The sequence below is a fragment of the Lepisma saccharinum genome, chromosome 10 (genome assembly GCF_977018435.1).
Source record: "Lepisma saccharinum chromosome 10, izLepSacc3.1, whole genome shotgun sequence".
NCBI classification, from domain to species: Eukaryota; Metazoa; Arthropoda; class Insecta; order Zygentoma; family Lepismatidae; genus Lepisma; species Lepisma saccharinum.
Window position 1 is genome coordinate 35296014 of NC_139238.1, and position 19372 is coordinate 35315385.

Below are 19372 nucleotides of genomic sequence, written 5' to 3' on the forward strand. Positions count from 1 at the left end.
GAGACAAGGTACATGCTTATTTCAATTGTAATTGTAACTGTAATTGTGAAAAGTGGAAACATTACAAAACAAGCGGTTTCTGTTACGGACTTCCTCTAACGCAATTTGCCGGGACCTGTTGCATGAAGGGGGCGCCGATCGGCTGACACGCTACCGGTAAACGACTGAAATAACCTCCCTGTATATTACAGTGTTGCAATTAAAGAGGATCATGTCATTTTTTTATGTGGGGTTATTTCATATGTAATTCTTTGTTCATACCAGGTGTGTCTTAATAATTCTTAATTTCGTTGCTGGATGGTGCTGGAAGCAAGGGTTGGTGCACAGTCTCAACTGTTACTTGAGTGTGTTGCCAGGACAGTTCCTGTCAAAATGCCGTGGATGTGCAACTGAGTACGAGTGATCGTGACATTGGGTTTGTGTGGGAAACATGTTGACCTTCAAACCAAATAAGGAGCATGTGCGACACATCCTGCTTTTCTTGTTCAATCAAAAGAAAAATGCAAGTGAAAGCCATCGTATCCTTGTGGAAACGTACGGTGACAATGTCCTAACGCAAGATGCGTGTGTTCGTTGGTTTCGACGATTCAAAAGTGGTGATTTCGACTTGAAAGACAAAGATTGCCCGGGCCAGCTGAAAAATTCCAAGACACCGAATCGCAAGCACTGTCGGACAAAGACGATACGCAAACACAACAACAACTGGCAGAAAAGTTAAATGTTGGTCGCCAAACCATATCTGATCGTCTTCATGCCATGGGAAGGCAGGGAAATGGGTCCCACATCATCTGAACGACAGACAAATGGAAAAGCGATAAACGGTGTGTGAAGTGTTGCTTTCTCGGCATGAAAGAAAGTCTTTCTTGCATCGGATAGTGACTGGGGACGAAAAATGGATCTACTTCTAGAACCCAAAATACAAAAAGTCATGGTCAGGACAACCTTCAACATCGACCGCAAAACCGAATCGCTTCGGAAGGAAGACAATTCTGTGTATTTGGTGGGATCAGAAGGGTGTGTTGTACCATGAGCTTCTGAAACCAGGTGAAACAGTGAATGCCATTCGCTACCGTCAACAACTCATCAATTTGAACCATGCATTGATCGAAAAGTGCCCAGATTGGGCCACAAGACATGGAAAAGTGATTTTGCAGTACGACAACGCCTCATCACACACAGCAAAACGTGACAGACACACCATTTCTGCACTTGGCTGGGAATTCTTGCCCCATCGCCATACTCACCAGACTTAGCCCCTTCGGACTACCACTTGTTTTCATCGATGTCTCACTCACTTTCCCAGCAACACTTCAACAATTACGAAGATGTCGAACAATGGCTTGCTGACTGGATCACCTCAAAATGTGAATGATTTTTCTGGGCATCCACAATTTGACGGACAAATGGGCACAATCTATAGCTAGCGATGGCATATACTTTGAATAAAGCATTTGTTTCCTTTCTCCCCAGATACACTTGTTTTCTTTTGGATCAATTAAGAATTATTAACTGGCACACCTGGTATTTAAGCAACGAAATAAATAGTATTTTTATATATTTTTAATCTGAACGTCCGAACTTTCATTCATGAGAAAATAAAGAGTTTCCCTTATACCCATGGTACAGAAAAATAACATGAATTTGTATGTTAGTTATTCTAAGATGTGTTATTTCGAATGAACCATATTGTTAGTTTATTATGTTTTTGCATCTTATTCACCTGTGGCAGTAACGGAACAAGTAACAGGTAGAGTCAGGCCAGGTTACTGTTAAACAGAGGAAAAGAAGTAAAACAACATACATTAGAGGAAGGTCTAATTATGTAGTGTATGCAACTTGGCTTGGATATCTCTTGTCCCTTTTGTGCTACACCATTTCAAAAATCCACCATTTTCTGGTGATTTTTCAATTTCTTGCATATTCAACCACATATAATATGGATTGAGTGATATGTATGGAGACAACATAATGTATGCATACTGAGCTCACATCAGGGTTACTAGAAAAATTGATGCCACCTTCCTGGTTGGATTACACTTGTAACATCAGGCACACAAAATATGCATTTTTTGCCACATAAGGCTTTTTAATGCATATTTTGGGGTATTTTATTTGTTAATGTAAACAAGCTGAGGGTATTTTGATGCAATACATGTGTTTAGGGTTACCAGATCGCTGTAAAGGAAATGTAGGACATTAAGTAAAAATGTAGGACACAAAACATTCTCAATAAATAATACATATTTCTATAGAGCACGTTAGAAAGTGTTGAAAAATTACACTTTTCAGTTTTAAAAAAATGAATTCTTAATGAATTTTTAAATGCAAAATTTCAAGACTTGCCATCATACTAATCAATGCACCTCTTACTACATGATTTAAGTGGTACTTCTCTGAGGAGACAATTTTTATCAACATTTCAGGTTTAGTCAAACTATATTTATGTTAGAGTGGACAGTCAAACTCTTTGAAATCATAGAAACCAGTAACAGACATTTTACAGACTTTATGAAAAAATAATTTCTCTCGTTAGTCTGTTGGGCTAAAATACTCTCTGAACATTTGAATTATGATCTGTAATGTTAAACAAATATTCAGAAATTACCGTAATTTAAAATTCGAGAAGTTTTATCTTGCGTAGTCTTGAGTTTAATAACAGGGTGTCTATTAAAATAACACATCCAGAATTATTGACTTTTTCTGGACTTTTCTAGACCTTTTTGCCGTCTTTCGTGATGTTTATTTATCTGACCCCTACTTAGGTAAAATCGGAAATTAGTAATTAAGAAAATAAATTTTTATTTATTGAAAACGCCTACCAAAGGGCCAGTTAAGATGAAAACTGAAGCTGAATTTAAGAAGAGAATTAGATCTGCTTTCTCGTATTAATGCATCCTAAATTGTGTTTGGCAGACGACCAAGGCTTTGGCATCTGGACTTACAGCCAGTATAATCTTATGTGGGGCTTGTGTCGATTGTCCCTAAATGTTTGTGACTGTCCCTTTATCCATCTTACCTTACAGGCATTCATTATCATTTTCACGATTAACCAAAGGGACAGAAAAAAGTTAAGTAAAATAAACTAAATCAACCAATCAGTCATTATGATAGCAAAAATTCTTGACCACAAGAATAATTTATTGCCTTTGTATTGACTTCTTGACCTACTTGTTGATTTCTTTACTTTTTCTTGACTATCATGACTTTCTTGACTGGTAGACACCCTGAATAACTTTGTTATCTATACCCTCCTTTACAATCAAATTATATTGAATAGGAATGGCAACAACACCTTGTTCCATCAGTATAATCCCTAAGGCAAGAGATTCTGCTCAGGCACTGAACAGTGACGTTATCAGAAAGTGGTCCCAAAACTTTGTTCATTAAGTGCTTCCGTTTTTCCGTATTTTTAATAGCAGGACAAACTTTTTCCTTTTTGGGCAATGACTGAATCAAAATAAATTTCACCATTGAGTATCGAAGCGCAGTCCATAGACTGGAAACTTGCATGATTTTTTTCTGTTACCTACTTTCCTAATTAATACCGTGCGTTCATTTCGATCTTCAGCCGAGAGATCGGGAGAAGTGTGGCGGGCGGCACTGGTGGAGATGCCGACATTTGCGGCCTGTAATGCCCACTTATTTTTATGGACATATGCAGACATTTATATAAATATTGCAAAACGAGCACTAACCTGTGTTATAACACGCACAAGTTCTTCTGTAATTCATCCAAGTTCTGCCCTTATATAAATACGCTTTAGAAATGATGTTAAGAGCCACAGATAATAAAACATTTTAATCATAGTTTTGACCAGTAACGTCCTGCTTAAGTTTATATCCTTGAAAGAGTTTTGTGTCGATGGGGATCTTTTGGAGGTTTCGAATGTTCAACACTGTATCAAGATTATGCTGCAGACGAAACCGTTAAAAGTCAATGGTTTTCGTGAGCTTCCTTGCAATCCGAAATCTCAGAGCTCGAGTTTTTTTGTTCCTTCGCGACTAGATGAAGACAGAGCTGTGAATATAGTGGCGAGCAGATGTAAACCAACAGTGTTAATTTCGTACTGTGCGCAAGAGTGTTATTCTTGGTTACTTGCCGTTACTTGTTTGTGTTATTGCAGTGTGTATGTGTGTTGTGTCAGTGAGACGATTGGAATGCCAGCCGCAAGGTTCACGTTAGAACAAAGAATTTTTATGTATGACACTACGTGAAAACAGACTTGTGTCGAGACGTGTGTAGGCAATTTGTACAGAAATTCCCAGGCGTTTCACCTCCACATAGAGATACGGTTAGACGTCTTGTCCTTAAATTATGAGAAACTGGATCGTTAAATTTTAAAACACCTAAGCAAAAGCAACGGATTCTAACCGAAGCAAAACTCGATGAAATTGATGCAGCGTTAGAACGTTCTCCAAACAAACCTCTACGCCGTGTTTAACAGGAGATGGGTGTGTCAAAATCATCAGCACATACAGCCACTAAGCTACTAAAATTAAAACCTTACTATTGTAACACAGGTGAGTGCTTGTTTTGCAATATTTATATAAATGTCGGCATATTTCCATAAAAATAAGCGGGCATTACAATCAGCAAATGTCGGCATCTCCGTCAGCGCCGCCCGCCATGCTTCTCCCGATCTCTCGGCTGAAGATCGAAATGAACGCACGGTATTATGTAACACTCAAAATGTAGGACATTTATGATATTTTTCAAATTCCCCCGGATGCTGGACATAAGGCTAAAATGTAGGACATGTCCGGGAAAATTCGGACGTCTGGTAACCCTACACGTGTTCCTGTGTGAGAGATTTGTTTGGTGTGTAAATATCCCTAGGCTGTGATCAATAGTTCCAAAGTTATTGAGTCCTGAAGTTACCTCTGAGGCTCATTTCTCATATTTGCATCACTTTTTCTGTTGTGGACCACCTTCTTCTACAGATTATAACTCTAGAACTATTTCTCGGAGGAACCTAATATTTGGAATACAAGCCTTCCAGACATGATTGAACCTTCATGCTAAATTTCATCCAAATTAAAAAACCATGACCTGGAAACTTTTCTGAAATTGGTTGATTTGACATTAAATGACCTGCATGCTATTTATTTTATTTTTATACTTTTCTTTCCAAATTAATGTCATTTCGTGACTGCAAACCACTCCACAAATATAACTGTTTCCATCAATTCATGTACCGCCTTTCAAGACAAACAAATCTACACAATATATTCTAAAAACTAACTAAACCGCATTACTTTCATAAGAAAATAAGCAGCCGTACTGATTGCACTGCCATCTATGTTGTCATCTGTCTCGCGAACCAGTTTCTTGGGTCGTTTTCCGCACTATGTTATTCAAGGCGCTGTAGTATTGTAGTGGAAATTATTGTGTTTGCAGTTTCAAAAAGTCCTATTTATCTGCAGAAAGAAGATGTAAAAGGTGCCTTATGCAAATATCTATAGTTCACGTTGAGGCATTCTACAGACTACTGCCAACACGAAGCACAAAGGGGTGTTGTGCTTGAGATCAGCACAACATGATGAGAAATGTAACGTACAAGTCACCTGTAGATGCAAGTAGTTAGTTTATCTAGACATGTATCTGGACTCAGAATTTTTTCCATGGAGGAGCAAACAAGATATTTCCCCTATGATAGTGTTGCCCTTGTCAAAAGCAAGTACCTTCTAAGTGAACATTTTTGCATGGTTTATGAGCATTTTCTGTTAGGTTGTGAAGATGTGCTATGATGAAGTAGAATACCTCTGTTACTTTAGCATGAAACAGCCCAGGACCCAAGTTTATTTGGTTTTATTGCGACTTCATCATTCTACATATGCAATTTTCACATTGTTCAATTGCAATTTGTGTGTTTATACTTACACTTACTGTATGTTTTCATGACACTGTTTTTTCACTTCCATATATCTACTTGTATATAATCAGATTTAATTCTTTTATCATTTTAATAATAACCCTAAATGCTTTCGTGGTTAGGTTAGGTGGTCAGGTTTAGTTCTCTTAGCATTACAATAATATCCCTAAATGCTTTCTAAAAAATGTTCTACATTACTTCTATACATTCATTCCCATTAGTCTATGATACTTACTGTCGCTTCTATCAATGAAGAATGCCTTGTCCATGGGGAGTGAATATGCTTGTGTACGGTCATTTCTAAGTTTTTTTTTTCAATGTCAATAAAAAGGACCGATATTTTTTTAAAAAACAAGAAAATGATAGGAGAAGAAATTTATTGTAATTAATAAACAAGTACATACCTTGGCTATTTTTCGACGTAGTCACCATTAACCTCCAGACATTTCTGATAGCATGACACAAGCTTTCATATACCCTCTGCGTAAAAATCTGCCGCCTGAGAGTGCAACCAGTCCAGAACTGATGTCTTGAGCACGTCACTGTTGTTGAAACGCTTTGATGCAAGCCACTTTTTCAGGTGAAGAAAAAGAAGAAAAAAAAACGCCAGGGCAAGGTCGGGCCTGTAAGGGGGGTGATTGAATAGTTCCCATCAAAATCTTTCAATTGTCTCAAGAGTACGAGCACCTGTGTGTGGGCGGGCATTGTCATGGATCAGAAAAATTCCAAAGCGTAGCATTCCTCTCCTCCGATTTTGGATGGCACGTCGCAGATTATTCAGTGTTTCGCAATACACCTCTGGTGTAATTGTTCGTCCTGGTTCCAAGAATTCCACAAAAATCACACCCTTTGGTCCCTAAACACGGTTGCCATGATTTTGTGAACTGATGGTGTTTGTTTGAATTTCTTCGCTTTAGGAGAACCAGAGTGCCCCCATTGCATTGACTGCTGCTTCGACTCCCCAGTGGCGTACGATATCCACGTTTCATCCCCCGTCACTATGTGTGAAACTAGGTCATCCCCATCCTTCCCCCAGCGGGCCAAAAATCACTTGCAGCTGTCCTTCTTTGCTCTTTGTGGCGAGTTCAGATATTGTGAACTGTCGATTGGAACTCACTTTCTCATTAACACGTTCCACCAGATCGTCTGTCTGAACACTGGGCCTTTCGCTACACTCATCGTCATAGACATTTGAACACCCTTCCCGAAACTCTCTGCACCATTGCCTGACCTTCCCTTCACTTATCACTGTCGATCCATAAATGGCACACAATTTCCGATGGATGTCAGCTGCATTCTGTCCTTTGGCGTTCAGAAATCGTATGACAGATCTCACTTCACATTTGGCGGGATTTTGTATTATGGCAGCCATTTCAACTTACTGCTACTCGCACGCACGGAACCCCACTCTGGCAATTCCATCTCTGTTGCAAGCACAGAATACTAGGGCATGCTCCTGCGTATGGTCAACTTCATCAGTGTTGCCAACCCACGTATACAATTATTAGCCCCTTTTTTTTTACACGCACCTCGTAAATAACTTTTTTCAAAATCAAAATAGTTCTCATTACTTTAAGGAAGGTTCAAATTTCGTGTGACGATGATTGCCAAAATTCTACGATAATTGTCTTTCTGCTAGGAGAATTTGAAATAATCGTAAGACAATCTGAACCAGTACCCAGCCCAGACCAAGGGCTTCACACAAGTGAATATAACAGCGGACATGACAATCCAAAACAATGTGAGATGGGGCATTGTCTACCTTTTCATAAACACTAAATATTAAGTACTTTATATTGTAATTTAAAACAGAGTAAATCAAACAGGAAGGACAGAAAACTTACAAAACCAAAATAGAAGTGAAGCTATCATTAGGAGTGTGACAATTTAAGGGTGCATGGCTACAACCTGTTTTTATTTAAAAAAAAAAAAAAAAAAAAAAAAAAAAAAAAAAAAAAAAAGTGAATGTACTGTGAGATAGGTTTTCCTTATACTTTGGGTTCAAAGTCTTGGTTTTTGTGGTTTCTACATTTTGAAAGAAGTGTCATGTTACATAAAACATTGAAATCTATTGATTCTAAAATAAATTCTTCATAATTCTCGAGGGACTGCAACAGGGCGTTTAGTCGATCAAGGACCCTCCATTCGAAAGCATGTAACAATAACCACTTCTTCGAATAATATCTTTACTTTCCAAATGTTGAATGATTTTTGCAAGTTTTATAGGAATAATGGGAGGTGCTTTAGGATACTGAAAATGGTTGTGGAAATAAGTTGGAAGCTTCAAGAAACCAATAAATGAAAGCTTCAAGGAATAATTATTATTTGGAGAAATTTTCATTTGTAAAGTAGCTTACATGAGAATCTGTGTTTTGCAGCAAGCAGCCATTCTTGGTTTTTGATTGTCTCAGAGATTCAATTCCAGCAGATTTATGTGCAAGGCCCAAAGGGGGTTTTGTGCTTGAGACCAGATAACATGTGTTCAGTTATTGAAAATGCTCAGGAATGTTATTTTAATACTAAGAGCCTGTACCTGACCTGCCTAACAATGAAAGCACTTGTGGGCGTAATAATCCTTCACACCAGACATTATGTGATGTAGCTCTGCTCTCATGTTTCCTACATCTCAGCTCACCAAACATAAGTGGAAGTTTGATTATTACTGATAAGTAGACCTCGGAGTTTTAGATTCTAAAAAGTGTGCTTGAAAAATCGTGAAGTGGGTTCTAATAAAACTTAAAGTAGGTTCTAATAAAACTTAAAATCGTTCAAAATTCATGAATATACTGATAATTTACAATTGTTAAAAACAAAATTTCACAAGAACCGTAAGAAATTTTATATATAACACCACCTCTACACCGCAAGGTAGCAGAGGATGGATTAAGTAATATATAACAACCAATATTAATTTTATCACCAAATTTTAATTTCTGGACATCACTTTCAAAATTATCCACAAGTTATTTTTAATACTATGCTTGTGCTCTTAGCAAAAGTTACTTGTTGATATGAAAAAAGAATTACGTATGTATAAATTTGCTGCACAGTATCAGGGTGGCTACTCACTTAGAATTTCTTGAATTCCGGGAATCATGTGTGAATTATTGAGTCTGGGAATAATGCGTGAATTTTTTTAAAACATGAAAAAAAGGTACGAGCATATGTTTTCTTCATTCATTTTTTCTTCTCTGTAGACATGAAAAATTGCAGGGGGGGGGGTGGCAAGGACAGTTTCCTTTCTCTTAGTAGACAAGGCTTAGCATTAAGAGTCCATTGTGCGGGGCGAAAAGTAGGAGGGAACTGCCCCTCTAATCGCCGCCACTGTGTGCATTTTGTTTTGCTTAGAGGTTTGAAAAGTATAACACACTTCGAGGGAGAGAAATTGACAGAAAACATGTTTCAAACATGCTAGTCATTGAATTGTTTCATCACTAAACCGAGTAAATACCTCTGTGAGATATAAAAATTGTGTAAAATGTAAAAAAATATGTAACAACCTAAAGAAAGGTTTCATTTAGGCAGTTAAACCTAAAATAGGTTCTAACAAGCAAAATAGGTTATTTTAGGCACTATAAAACTTCATCAGTTGTTGCGTTTTTCAATGAAACGCTGACATAACGTGTTATTTTTTATTTACTTGCAAAGAAAAAAATAGGTTAAGAACCTAAAATCCGAGGTCTACTGCTAAGACAAGTGAGCTATGTGCACTTTTTGCAAGAACTGTTTAATATGTGCTCGTAGAGATGTTTAGATTTTGATTCGTGTAGCAACAATGATGATATCAGAATTACAGAGCTGAAACCTGGGTCACGTGTTTTTTGTATAGTATAACATCGGACAGTGATTTTTACAAAACAAAAAATTGGCCAGCAACATATATTACAATAACATTTTTAACTCTTGCACTTGAGAGACATCTCTGAAAGTTCTCAATTTGAAGCTCTTTCTGTGTGCTTTCATATGTATGACATGACAGCATTTGTTTTCAAAATCAAAAGTATGATTTTTTTAAAATCTAAATTTGGAAAAATCTCAATAAAATATTAATTCATGTTATTGTCATTTGATCACAAGAGTTATCTTGGGACCATTTGTTATAATAAGAGTTGTTAGTTTTGAGTGTTTTGTTGAAATTCACTCATTTTATTGATATATTAAGTCTCTGACTCAGTTCATTTTCCTTTTCAGTTTCCACATATCAACCTAAATTTTTCATTTCAAGTTTTGTAAAAATCAGAGATAATGATTTAGAATTTATGTATAATTTGTGTTTTTGTGGCATGGAATGACGCACAATCATGTACATGTTTGTCTGTAAAATTCAGTGAATGGTCTGGAAAAATGTTTTCTCTCTCTCTCTCTCTCTTAGACACACACACACACACCAGGAAAACTACTCTTTAAATCAATCCCTCATAGCCACTCAATTCAGCAAGGTCAACATAGTGGTCTGGGTATGGGGATTGCTTAAAAAGCTTCAGCTGTCCCATCCCTAATAAAGAAAGTTAGGATGGTATGCCTATGAGGGAAAATAGAGTAGACAATTATTAAAATAGTAATGTACTGTGTAGTCACTATTCTGGAAATACAATTAGAGTTTGTATGAGAACCTTGTATATTTTACCACTTATTGTGTATTGTTTTGTTATAATCATCAAAATTTCTAATAGTAATCACTGAACTTCAGTGGTGCACCTTGATACTTTTGAAGAGTTGTTTTTGGCTAACTAACTAGCTCAATATGCTGACCAAGGCAGAAATGTATTTTATTATAAAACGTATATTGAGTTTTTCATATGGAAACAAGGCTTAATGGTGATATAACTAACTAGCTCTCTAGCCTTCTGAAGCCTGAAGGTTTATGGTTGTGGCAACACAAGCCTTCCATGTGTTCCTATCCTGGGCAAGATCAATCCAATCTTTTCCACCCTTACCAATTTCCTTTGTGTCCATCTCAACGTTGTCCCTCCATCTTCGTCGTGGCCTTCCTACAGGTCTCTTACCATCCGGTTTCCCAACAAGAATCCTGTAAACTCTTCTTTCCTCTCCCATTCGTGCCACATGGCCTGTCCATCTAAGTCTTCGTGATTTAATTTTTCTAATAATATCTGGACATGAATACAAATTATGCAGTTCTAAATGATGTAACCTTTTCCACATACCTGTCTCATCCCTTTTAGGTCCAAATATTTTTCTAAGGATTTTTACCTCTTTTAATGTAATGGACCAGGTTTCACATGCATACAATAGTACAGGAAAAATTTCTGTTTAAATATATTTTAACTTTTAGTTTCTTATTTATTATACGGGAACATAAAAGTTTATGAAGAGAAAAGTAACATGCATTTCCTGAATTAAGTCAGCTTTTTTATTTCCTCTTTAATATAATTTTCATTTGATAATATTACTCATAAGTACTTGAATTTTGAAACTGATTCAAAAGAGTTGTTATCAATAATTAAATTTTGATTATTACCTAACATTTGGTTTCGGCTAAGTATGTATTATTCTTATTGCAGGGTTCTCGTGCAGAACAAGAACGCCTTCTTCGGTTAACCACAACTCTATATGTGGGAAATCTGTCTTTCTACACCACAGAAGAACAAATCTATGAACTCTTTTCCAAGTGTGGTGATGTGAAACGAATTGTTATGGGTCTCGATAAATTCAAGAAAACTCCATGTGGATTTTGTTTTGTTGAGTATCCTTTGATGTTATTTATGAGCTCATGTATTTTCCATGAATAGAATTAGTCTTTGGGTAATGATGGCTTTAGTTCATAATTGCATAAATTGTTTTCACCTGGATCCAATATAAACTATAGATAACAGTTTGCATATTCAGTTCATCATTAGTAGAGTCTGGATTTTGCTCTAAAAGTATGTTTTGTTCCAGTGGACATATTTGTAGGTTTTCAGTACAAAAGTATGTTGAGAGTAAAAGCAGTTACTTTATGTAATTCTGTTCTGTCTAAAATCTTTTTATACACTGATAGAGAATATAACCCAAGTGTAAAAGGTGTGATTTTGTACTCACAGGTGGGTTAAGTGGTTGAAAAGACAATTGACGCCCTTTGATGACTAAAATTTTTCAATAAATGTTCATTTTCAGTGAGAGTGTTTTCCTGAATGCAAAATTGTTTTGAAGAGCAGTTAAAGTTACATACAGGAGTCATCCAGAAAATAAGTTCAGTTTTCAAATTTTTAAAAAAAATTTAAAAAATAAAAAATGTAGTGGAACAATGTCCCTTATTGCACATTGAAGTACAAAGCTTAGACTAATTTTCAACATAGTTGCCACCACTGTTCAGACACTTATCATAACAAGACACTATGTTTGGATCCCTTTATCGTAGATGATGATGATAATTTCATGAAGCATGGGGAAATGTGTGGAGAGTGCACTGAGTGCCGACAGGGTGAATCCTCTGTTCTCTGTAGTCTTCTTTTTCACTACATGGACCAAAAGTCGTCAGCCACCACAGATGGTAGCTCGCTGCATTCCTCATCGTGCACATTGCTCTGCCCTTCGTTGCACCCATCTCTGCACCATTGAGACACTTATGATCAATCCCCCATACACCTCACCAATCTGGTGGTGGATTTCAGTTGACACATTCTGCGCATTCAAGTGTGAGATCACACACAGCGGACATCTCTATTTTATTGCACATTATCACAACTCACTACGAAGCATCTACGCTACTATCTTTCCTCCAAACTGATGTCTGTGCCTTGCCAACAGGTCAGAGAACTTGGTGCACATGTGCATCCTCGCTGTGAAACAAATTGCAAATGAGACTTACTTTGTGGATATTTGTATATTTTTTTAAGCGTATTGGTTTCTGGTGATCATATACTCTTACATTAATCAAAAGATGTATAATTCCTGGTTCTGAGAATGTGTGACGAGGTAGCGAATTGACAGATCGTCAGCATATTATATGCACAGGTCAAAACCATAAAATTCCTGTCTGCAATGGTCTGGACCATTTATACAGGTGAGTGACCCGTGTGCAGACTTTCTTCTTTGTGGCTCAGGAAAGTCATAAACAGCTTTGCAGTTCTTAAGAACTGCAACTGTCACTGAGCAGTTTGAGCAATGTTGCTTGAAAGTGTGGGTGAGATCCCTTTCAGGTAATGGAATGATCAGGATTCTATTGCAATTGTGTCCAGACTCAACATCTGGAAGCATTGACTGCCAGTCAAGAGATTGCTGTCTGCCCATTTGCTGTCTCCCACATGCACATGGCCTAAACAACCCTAAAACAGAACCAACTGAATTGCAACACTTAAAAATATACCGTATACATGTATTTCTTTGTACTGTTTTGTCTGATTTGACATTGAAATGCCTTAACTAATTCCTTTAAGATATTATATTCGTGGTGATTCAGAACATGCCATGAGGTATATTAACGGAACAAGACTGGATGATCGGATCATTCGTACAGATTGGGATGCTGGATTTGTAGAAGGAAGGCAGTACGGAAGAGGGAAAACTGGAGGCCAGGTAAGTGATGCACATTTTTCTATGCAATTTCAGTTCTTCTATGTCATGTTTGTCTTCTTGATTGAAAGAAATTGCACATAAATATTGCTAGCAATTGATTTGGTGTTTTCCCTTGTTGTCGGATTCTAGTTTAATTGATTATTGTCAGGAAGGCTGCAGGCAACTTTTTTAAAAATAATTGTTAAATTTTTTCAGGATGGATATTGAATATGTTCATTTTTTAAATGAATATTCATTGAAAAGATTGCATGGAATTTTAGGAAGTGTGGCTTGTTAATGAAGAAAGTTTTCACACACAAATTATAAGTGTGCCAGGTCAGGAACCAGCATGGAAACTGCCTTTATGGCAGTGACCCTCTGTTACCGCATTTATCTGCAAAGGAACTCACGGTCAAACAGCCAATTAGGCCCATCCCTTGGGCAAGAGCAGACAACGTTAAAATTCCCCCTCCCCAAAGCAGCCAGTAGGGAAATAGGATTTTGTCAAAGTAACTATTCCGCACTGTGACTGCACACTGGTTAGTGCAGCGGCTCCATTATAGTTCCTTTTCTACTTCTTTAAAGAAAGATATACACTGGGGGACAGAGATAGAGGAACCTTTTTCCTGGATAAGGCACTCCTGTTTCTTCCTGGAATGTTTTCTGTAGGTCACATCTTTGTACCTTGGGGTCATAATTCACTCAAGAAATTGGTTGTACAAAAATTTCAGGATTAAAGTGACTCCATGAAGCACTCCTTACAAGAACATGCAACGTCAATGTCTTAAGTTGTGTTGTGGCTTCTTGTCACTTCAAGACTGAGATAAGGATAAAGATTAAGTTTCTCTCGTTCTGTCCTAAACTGCATAGTTCATGATTCTAAGAATGGAAATTTGTGGTGAGATATTAACCTTGGAGTGCTTGTGTCTATGATTGATACGTTAATGACTCATGGATTACCTTTATAATCCATTGTTGCATGAAGCTACATCCAACGTATTAAAAAATAAAATTTCATGTGTATTTCTTGCATTTACATTTATGTATTCATTTCACAGAATCATGTGAAAGCATATTGAGAGCACAACAAATCTGTAAAAATACATTGCCACATAGCACAACAAGCATCGTTTGTTTACTGGTGTAAACTACATAGTTCATAGTTCCTGTAGTTTACAAATGCATCGTCTGAAACAAACTAATACTGGGCTGCTCTGTGGTAATGTTTAAAGTTACAGTAATAATAACAGCATATTGAGGATCCGGGCATACTTACCAACTGCCGACCTCACTCCCACCTGATCCAAATCACTCACTCACCCAAGATTTAAGATATCCAACCAGTTACGGGGTGACGTGTCATCAGCATGACAAATCTCATGACCAGGTGATGCTACTCCTTCGTAGCTCCCCAATTTCCTCAGGATGATGGATGCCCAATGGTCCCTTATGCAGGATGAAATTTTAGGAGAAAATTTATTTGCTTCCTCCAGGAGACTGGAGCCTGCACGCATCCCGTAGCTGGAGTCCAAAGCAAATCTCATCTTAAATTTTCTAAAAAAAAATTGACACCTTAAATTGACACAGTGCATGCTACTTTGATATTAGTGTCAATCGGTTTTGTGTGAGGTAGATTTCTAGATGATGCTAAAGAGATCTATCCCAACATTGATGAACACATCAGATAACCACCCAAAAAAAATTACACAAGTTTATTTTGCACACTGTTTACATACCATTCTCTCTCTCTTTTTCACTCTTGAACTCTTATCAAGTGCACTGCTGGGTGGGACAGGGGTGTAAAGTTAATTCACCTCACACACCCCTAAATGGAAACCTTCTGATCATAGTCTTCAGATACATTTTTATTTTTGATATGATGAATTTAATGGAAATCTGAATAGGGAGTTTTAGTCATTAGACTTTTTGTTTTACTGTATAACTTCGAATCTAAAGCCAGCTTTAGACGAAAGCATTTCCTTTTAACATAGAAGATAGTACTTTACACGAGAGCATTGAACATTTTGGTTAGCTTTTGCGATTACTATGTGTAATAGATACAGCATGAAAGGCACATCGAGTTTTACACCATCTGTGGTGAGAGCATAAATTTGAAACAACTAAAATATTCTTCCATATGTGTACAGTGAACGCTATAAAGTATGTATTTCAGCAGGGCCATTCTAACTAACTAACTTTATAGCCTTCTTAAACCCAAAGGTTCATGGCTGCAGCAACACAGGCCTTCCATCTGTCCATATCCTGAGCAAGATCTATATACTCTTTTCCATCCCTACCGATTTCCTTTAGGTCATTCTTAACGTTGTCCCTCCATCTTCATCTTGCCCTTCCTACAGGTCTCATACCTTCAGGATTCCCAACATGAATCCTGTAAACTCCTCTTTCCTCTCCCATTCGTGCCACACGACCTGCCCACCTAAGTCTTCTTGATTTAATTATTCTAATAATATCTGGACATGAATACAAATTATGTAGTTCTAAATTATGTAACCTTCTCCAGTCACCTGTCTCCTCATCCCTTTTAGGTCCAAATATTTTCTTAAGGATCTTATTTTCAAATACTCTCAATTTGTGTTCCTCTTTCAATGTAAGGGACCAAGTTTCATGCTATGAAAAGTGCTTCAGAAATAGGACCGATCCTATCCTTGAAAAAATACCATGAAATATGCCATAGCATCTGAAATGCCATAAAATTTCTCACTTTACACACTAGCATTTTGGTCATGGTATACATGTTAAGAAAAATGCTACGGAAAATGCTTTCATCTAAAGCGGGCCTAAGATGCCATCGAATGTGAGGTGCAACTTACTTATAGCTTCAGTTTTTAAGGGAAAAAAATACTTCTAATTTAGATAGCACAAATGTACCAGGTGGACCATAAGTCAGTTGTCACTAGCAATCATTAGACTTTGTTTTGCCTAGCATAGTGGAAGTCTGTAGGGTAATACTCACTAGTCAAGTTCAAAACTGACTTCCACTACGCTAGGCAAAACAAAATCTAAGGATTGCTAGTGACAACTGACTTATGGCCCACCCGTACATACTGGTAATTTATTATAAAATTCCTTAGTAAAACACTGCTGTTTTTGACCTCTCCAACAACCAATAAACACTTCATTGAGTAGGTGATCATTTCCAAATTCCTCAGCACACAAAATAAGGTTACGTTTTAACATTGCATCATATGAGTGACGCTTCTGTTTCTCCATTTTTTAAAGATCGTAAGAGCACAAGAATAAACCTTCTTCCTTGTTTCCCTACCCTTTGTGCATAGACTGGCTCTTGTGAAATGTTGATTTATATTAATACCGGTATTTGGTAAAACATGAAGGAAAGAAACTTGTATGTTGAAATTGGTAAATACTCGGATTCAAGACACCATTGAATCCAAGGTGAACAGTAACTTCGAAGAAATATGGTAATTCATGAACCTTTTTTGTCCAAAGAAGTTGTAAATAAACACATCATCAACATACGATGCTGATTTTCCTGATCGATTGAATGCTGGAAGATCCTGGTTGAACAAGCAATTGAACATTGCAGTAGGAACACTGGAACAAGGTTAACCCGAGATAACAAACACTTGTTCAGTTGTCCAACACAATACATGACATTCATGTTTGAAAATTAATAATATAGGCACTCAATATATTTGAAGATTATTGTTGTATATAATGTGTACCAATGAACAAGGATAATGTGATAATTATGTTGCTGTTTCTATGCTGGAATAATTGGATTATTCTTACTGCTTCTCCATGATGTTATTCCAGCACTGTAATATAATTATCATATTATTTTTGTTCATTTGCATTCTATTCTAAATATATTGTGTGTTATACAATTGTGTTTGGTAAGCTTTTGTTTTAATCTTCCACCACACTTGAGTGACTATCTGTATTTCTTTTTACAACACAAAATATTGTTATGTGTTATACAATTGTGTTTGGTAAGCTTTTGTTTTTAATCTTCCACCACACTTGAGTGAATATCTATATTTCTTTTTACAACACAAAATATTGTTCGAATTGAATTGCCCATCACTTGTTCCATCCTAAAACCTTTTTCCCAGAGTCACAATGGTGTCGACCTACCGCCATGGTAGTGTCTTGATTCTGGCACTATTAGGGACATGTCCTCTCTTAACATTATGGATGCAAATTGCCGAAGTGCTGATGCACCCAGAATTTTAAATGAAACAGTTAACACCAGTAATGGCTTTAATAAGAGAACAGGAGTAACATATGTTTTAACTGAACACAATAAGGCCGTTTTTGTTCAGTGTTCAACCAATGTCTAGGAAATTATAGAGCGACCACAAACCAAAAGAACCTTCGGCGAAAAGTATCCGTGCACCTCCCCCTTCTTCCGTTCAACTCGGACCGTAAGGAAGGAAGCATGCGTGCTCCACTCTGCCTCTTCCCTCCATGCACGAGTACGGTGCACAGGAGTCGCGGGTCTGCGCTGGCTTTTTTGCTTGTGGTTCCACTATAATGTGTTTGTGAATTTGTGTTGGTGGCAGACATTTTGATGCAGGAAAACAATATATTTCTTATTTTCAGCTTTTTTATTGACTGCCAGGTATATTTTACTATTGCTTAATTTACAAGGGTCGTCCAGTGTTGACAGACATTTGTGTATAAAAAAGTGGCAAAATGCTGGGGAACATCAATACTCCCAGAGGTTGTACCATCATTTTAGTATTGCACGTTTGTTCCAATGTAGTTTGTGCATGCACAGTAATGGCAGTGAAATCGGCAGCAACTAATGGTGTATAATCAGGTTCCTTGGTGGGTCTTGTGTTTGATATGTGATGGAGGCACAGAGCACAGTGGCTCAGATTGCACTTTAAACTGTAGGTCCAGTCCTGATTAGCCTGCCTGTGCATAAAGTATACTTGAAACAATAATTCAATTCAAATTCCTTGTGAATTGAGAATGTGAGGCCAAGTGAAATTTTGACAAGATTGCAAGTGTAGTATGGGGAACAAACACTGTCACAGTGGAGAGTGTTTGAATGGTGTCAACACTTTGGTGAAGGACAAGAGTTATAACTTGACAAATTTAAAAACAAGATGCTGCAATTAGCTGTTGCGCATCTCGCACCACATTTCCCCACTTCACTTCATTCTCCGCAGCGACGTTGGTTCGCAGTGTTGCAGCCTGGAGGGAGCGGAATGGTCTGAGGATTTTCAACGCAATTTGTATTCGCTTTTTCCTAGGCTGTTTTCTACCTGTCGGAGTACAGAAATTCAGCTCACCTTTCGCCAACGACTCTTTTCCTTCTTTTAAAAGAGGCCTCCCTGATGACGCAGTGGTAGCATCGTCGCCTTGTAATCAAGGGGTCCCGGGTTTGATTCCCGGTGGAGGTACATAGTGGTTCGGATCCCACTTTAAACTGTAGGTCCAGTCCCGATTAGCCTTACTGTGCATAAAGTGGACTTAGAACAACAAATCTATCCAATCCAATTATTTTAAAACTTGAGAAAACATCCATTTAGATACTCCCGTGGCGGCGCTTGTGGACTCTACAAAACAATTTATCTGGCCTGTCCTCTAAGGGGCTTTCCAGAGCAGATTGTGGATTTCGTTGGTTCCGGCATGATTTGATTTTTGCATTTCAAAAATATGCAGCCAAGAGTAAAGAGCCAAAACATTTCAATGTTTTAAAAAAGAACACAGGCAAGCGTGTTATCAGACTGCCTTCTTGTAGTGATTATTGTACGATTATTATCAGCTTTAAAAAAAACCAAAAAAAAACCCAGGCCACTGCTCGATGTCACATTCAGAAAATGAAGTAATTCGCCCAGAAGTTTCTCTTCGTTATAAACCTTAATGCACGTGCGTAATACTACAGTTTACGATCCGTGCACCACACGCATTTTCAAAGACCAGATTAAATGAAATGAACCACTGATAAACTGATATGAGCCGGCACCGTCAATCCACACAGTAAATTTCAGAACTGGGACATGGGAGGTGTC

The 19372-nt window shown here is 37.4% G+C and overlaps 1 protein-coding gene across 1 annotated transcript in view; it reads left to right on the forward strand.

Moving 5' to 3' along the window:
- Positions 1-19372, forward strand: part of Cbp20 (cap binding protein 20) — a 61590-nt gene that overhangs the window by 15642 nt on the left and 26576 nt on the right. The window contains exons 2-3 of the mRNA XM_083130433.1: positions 11396-11577; positions 13250-13388. Of these exons, the coding sequence (XP_082986559.1) occupies positions 11396-11577; positions 13250-13388 (321 nt within the window). The remainder of the gene's footprint in view (positions 1-11395; positions 11578-13249; positions 13389-19372) is intronic.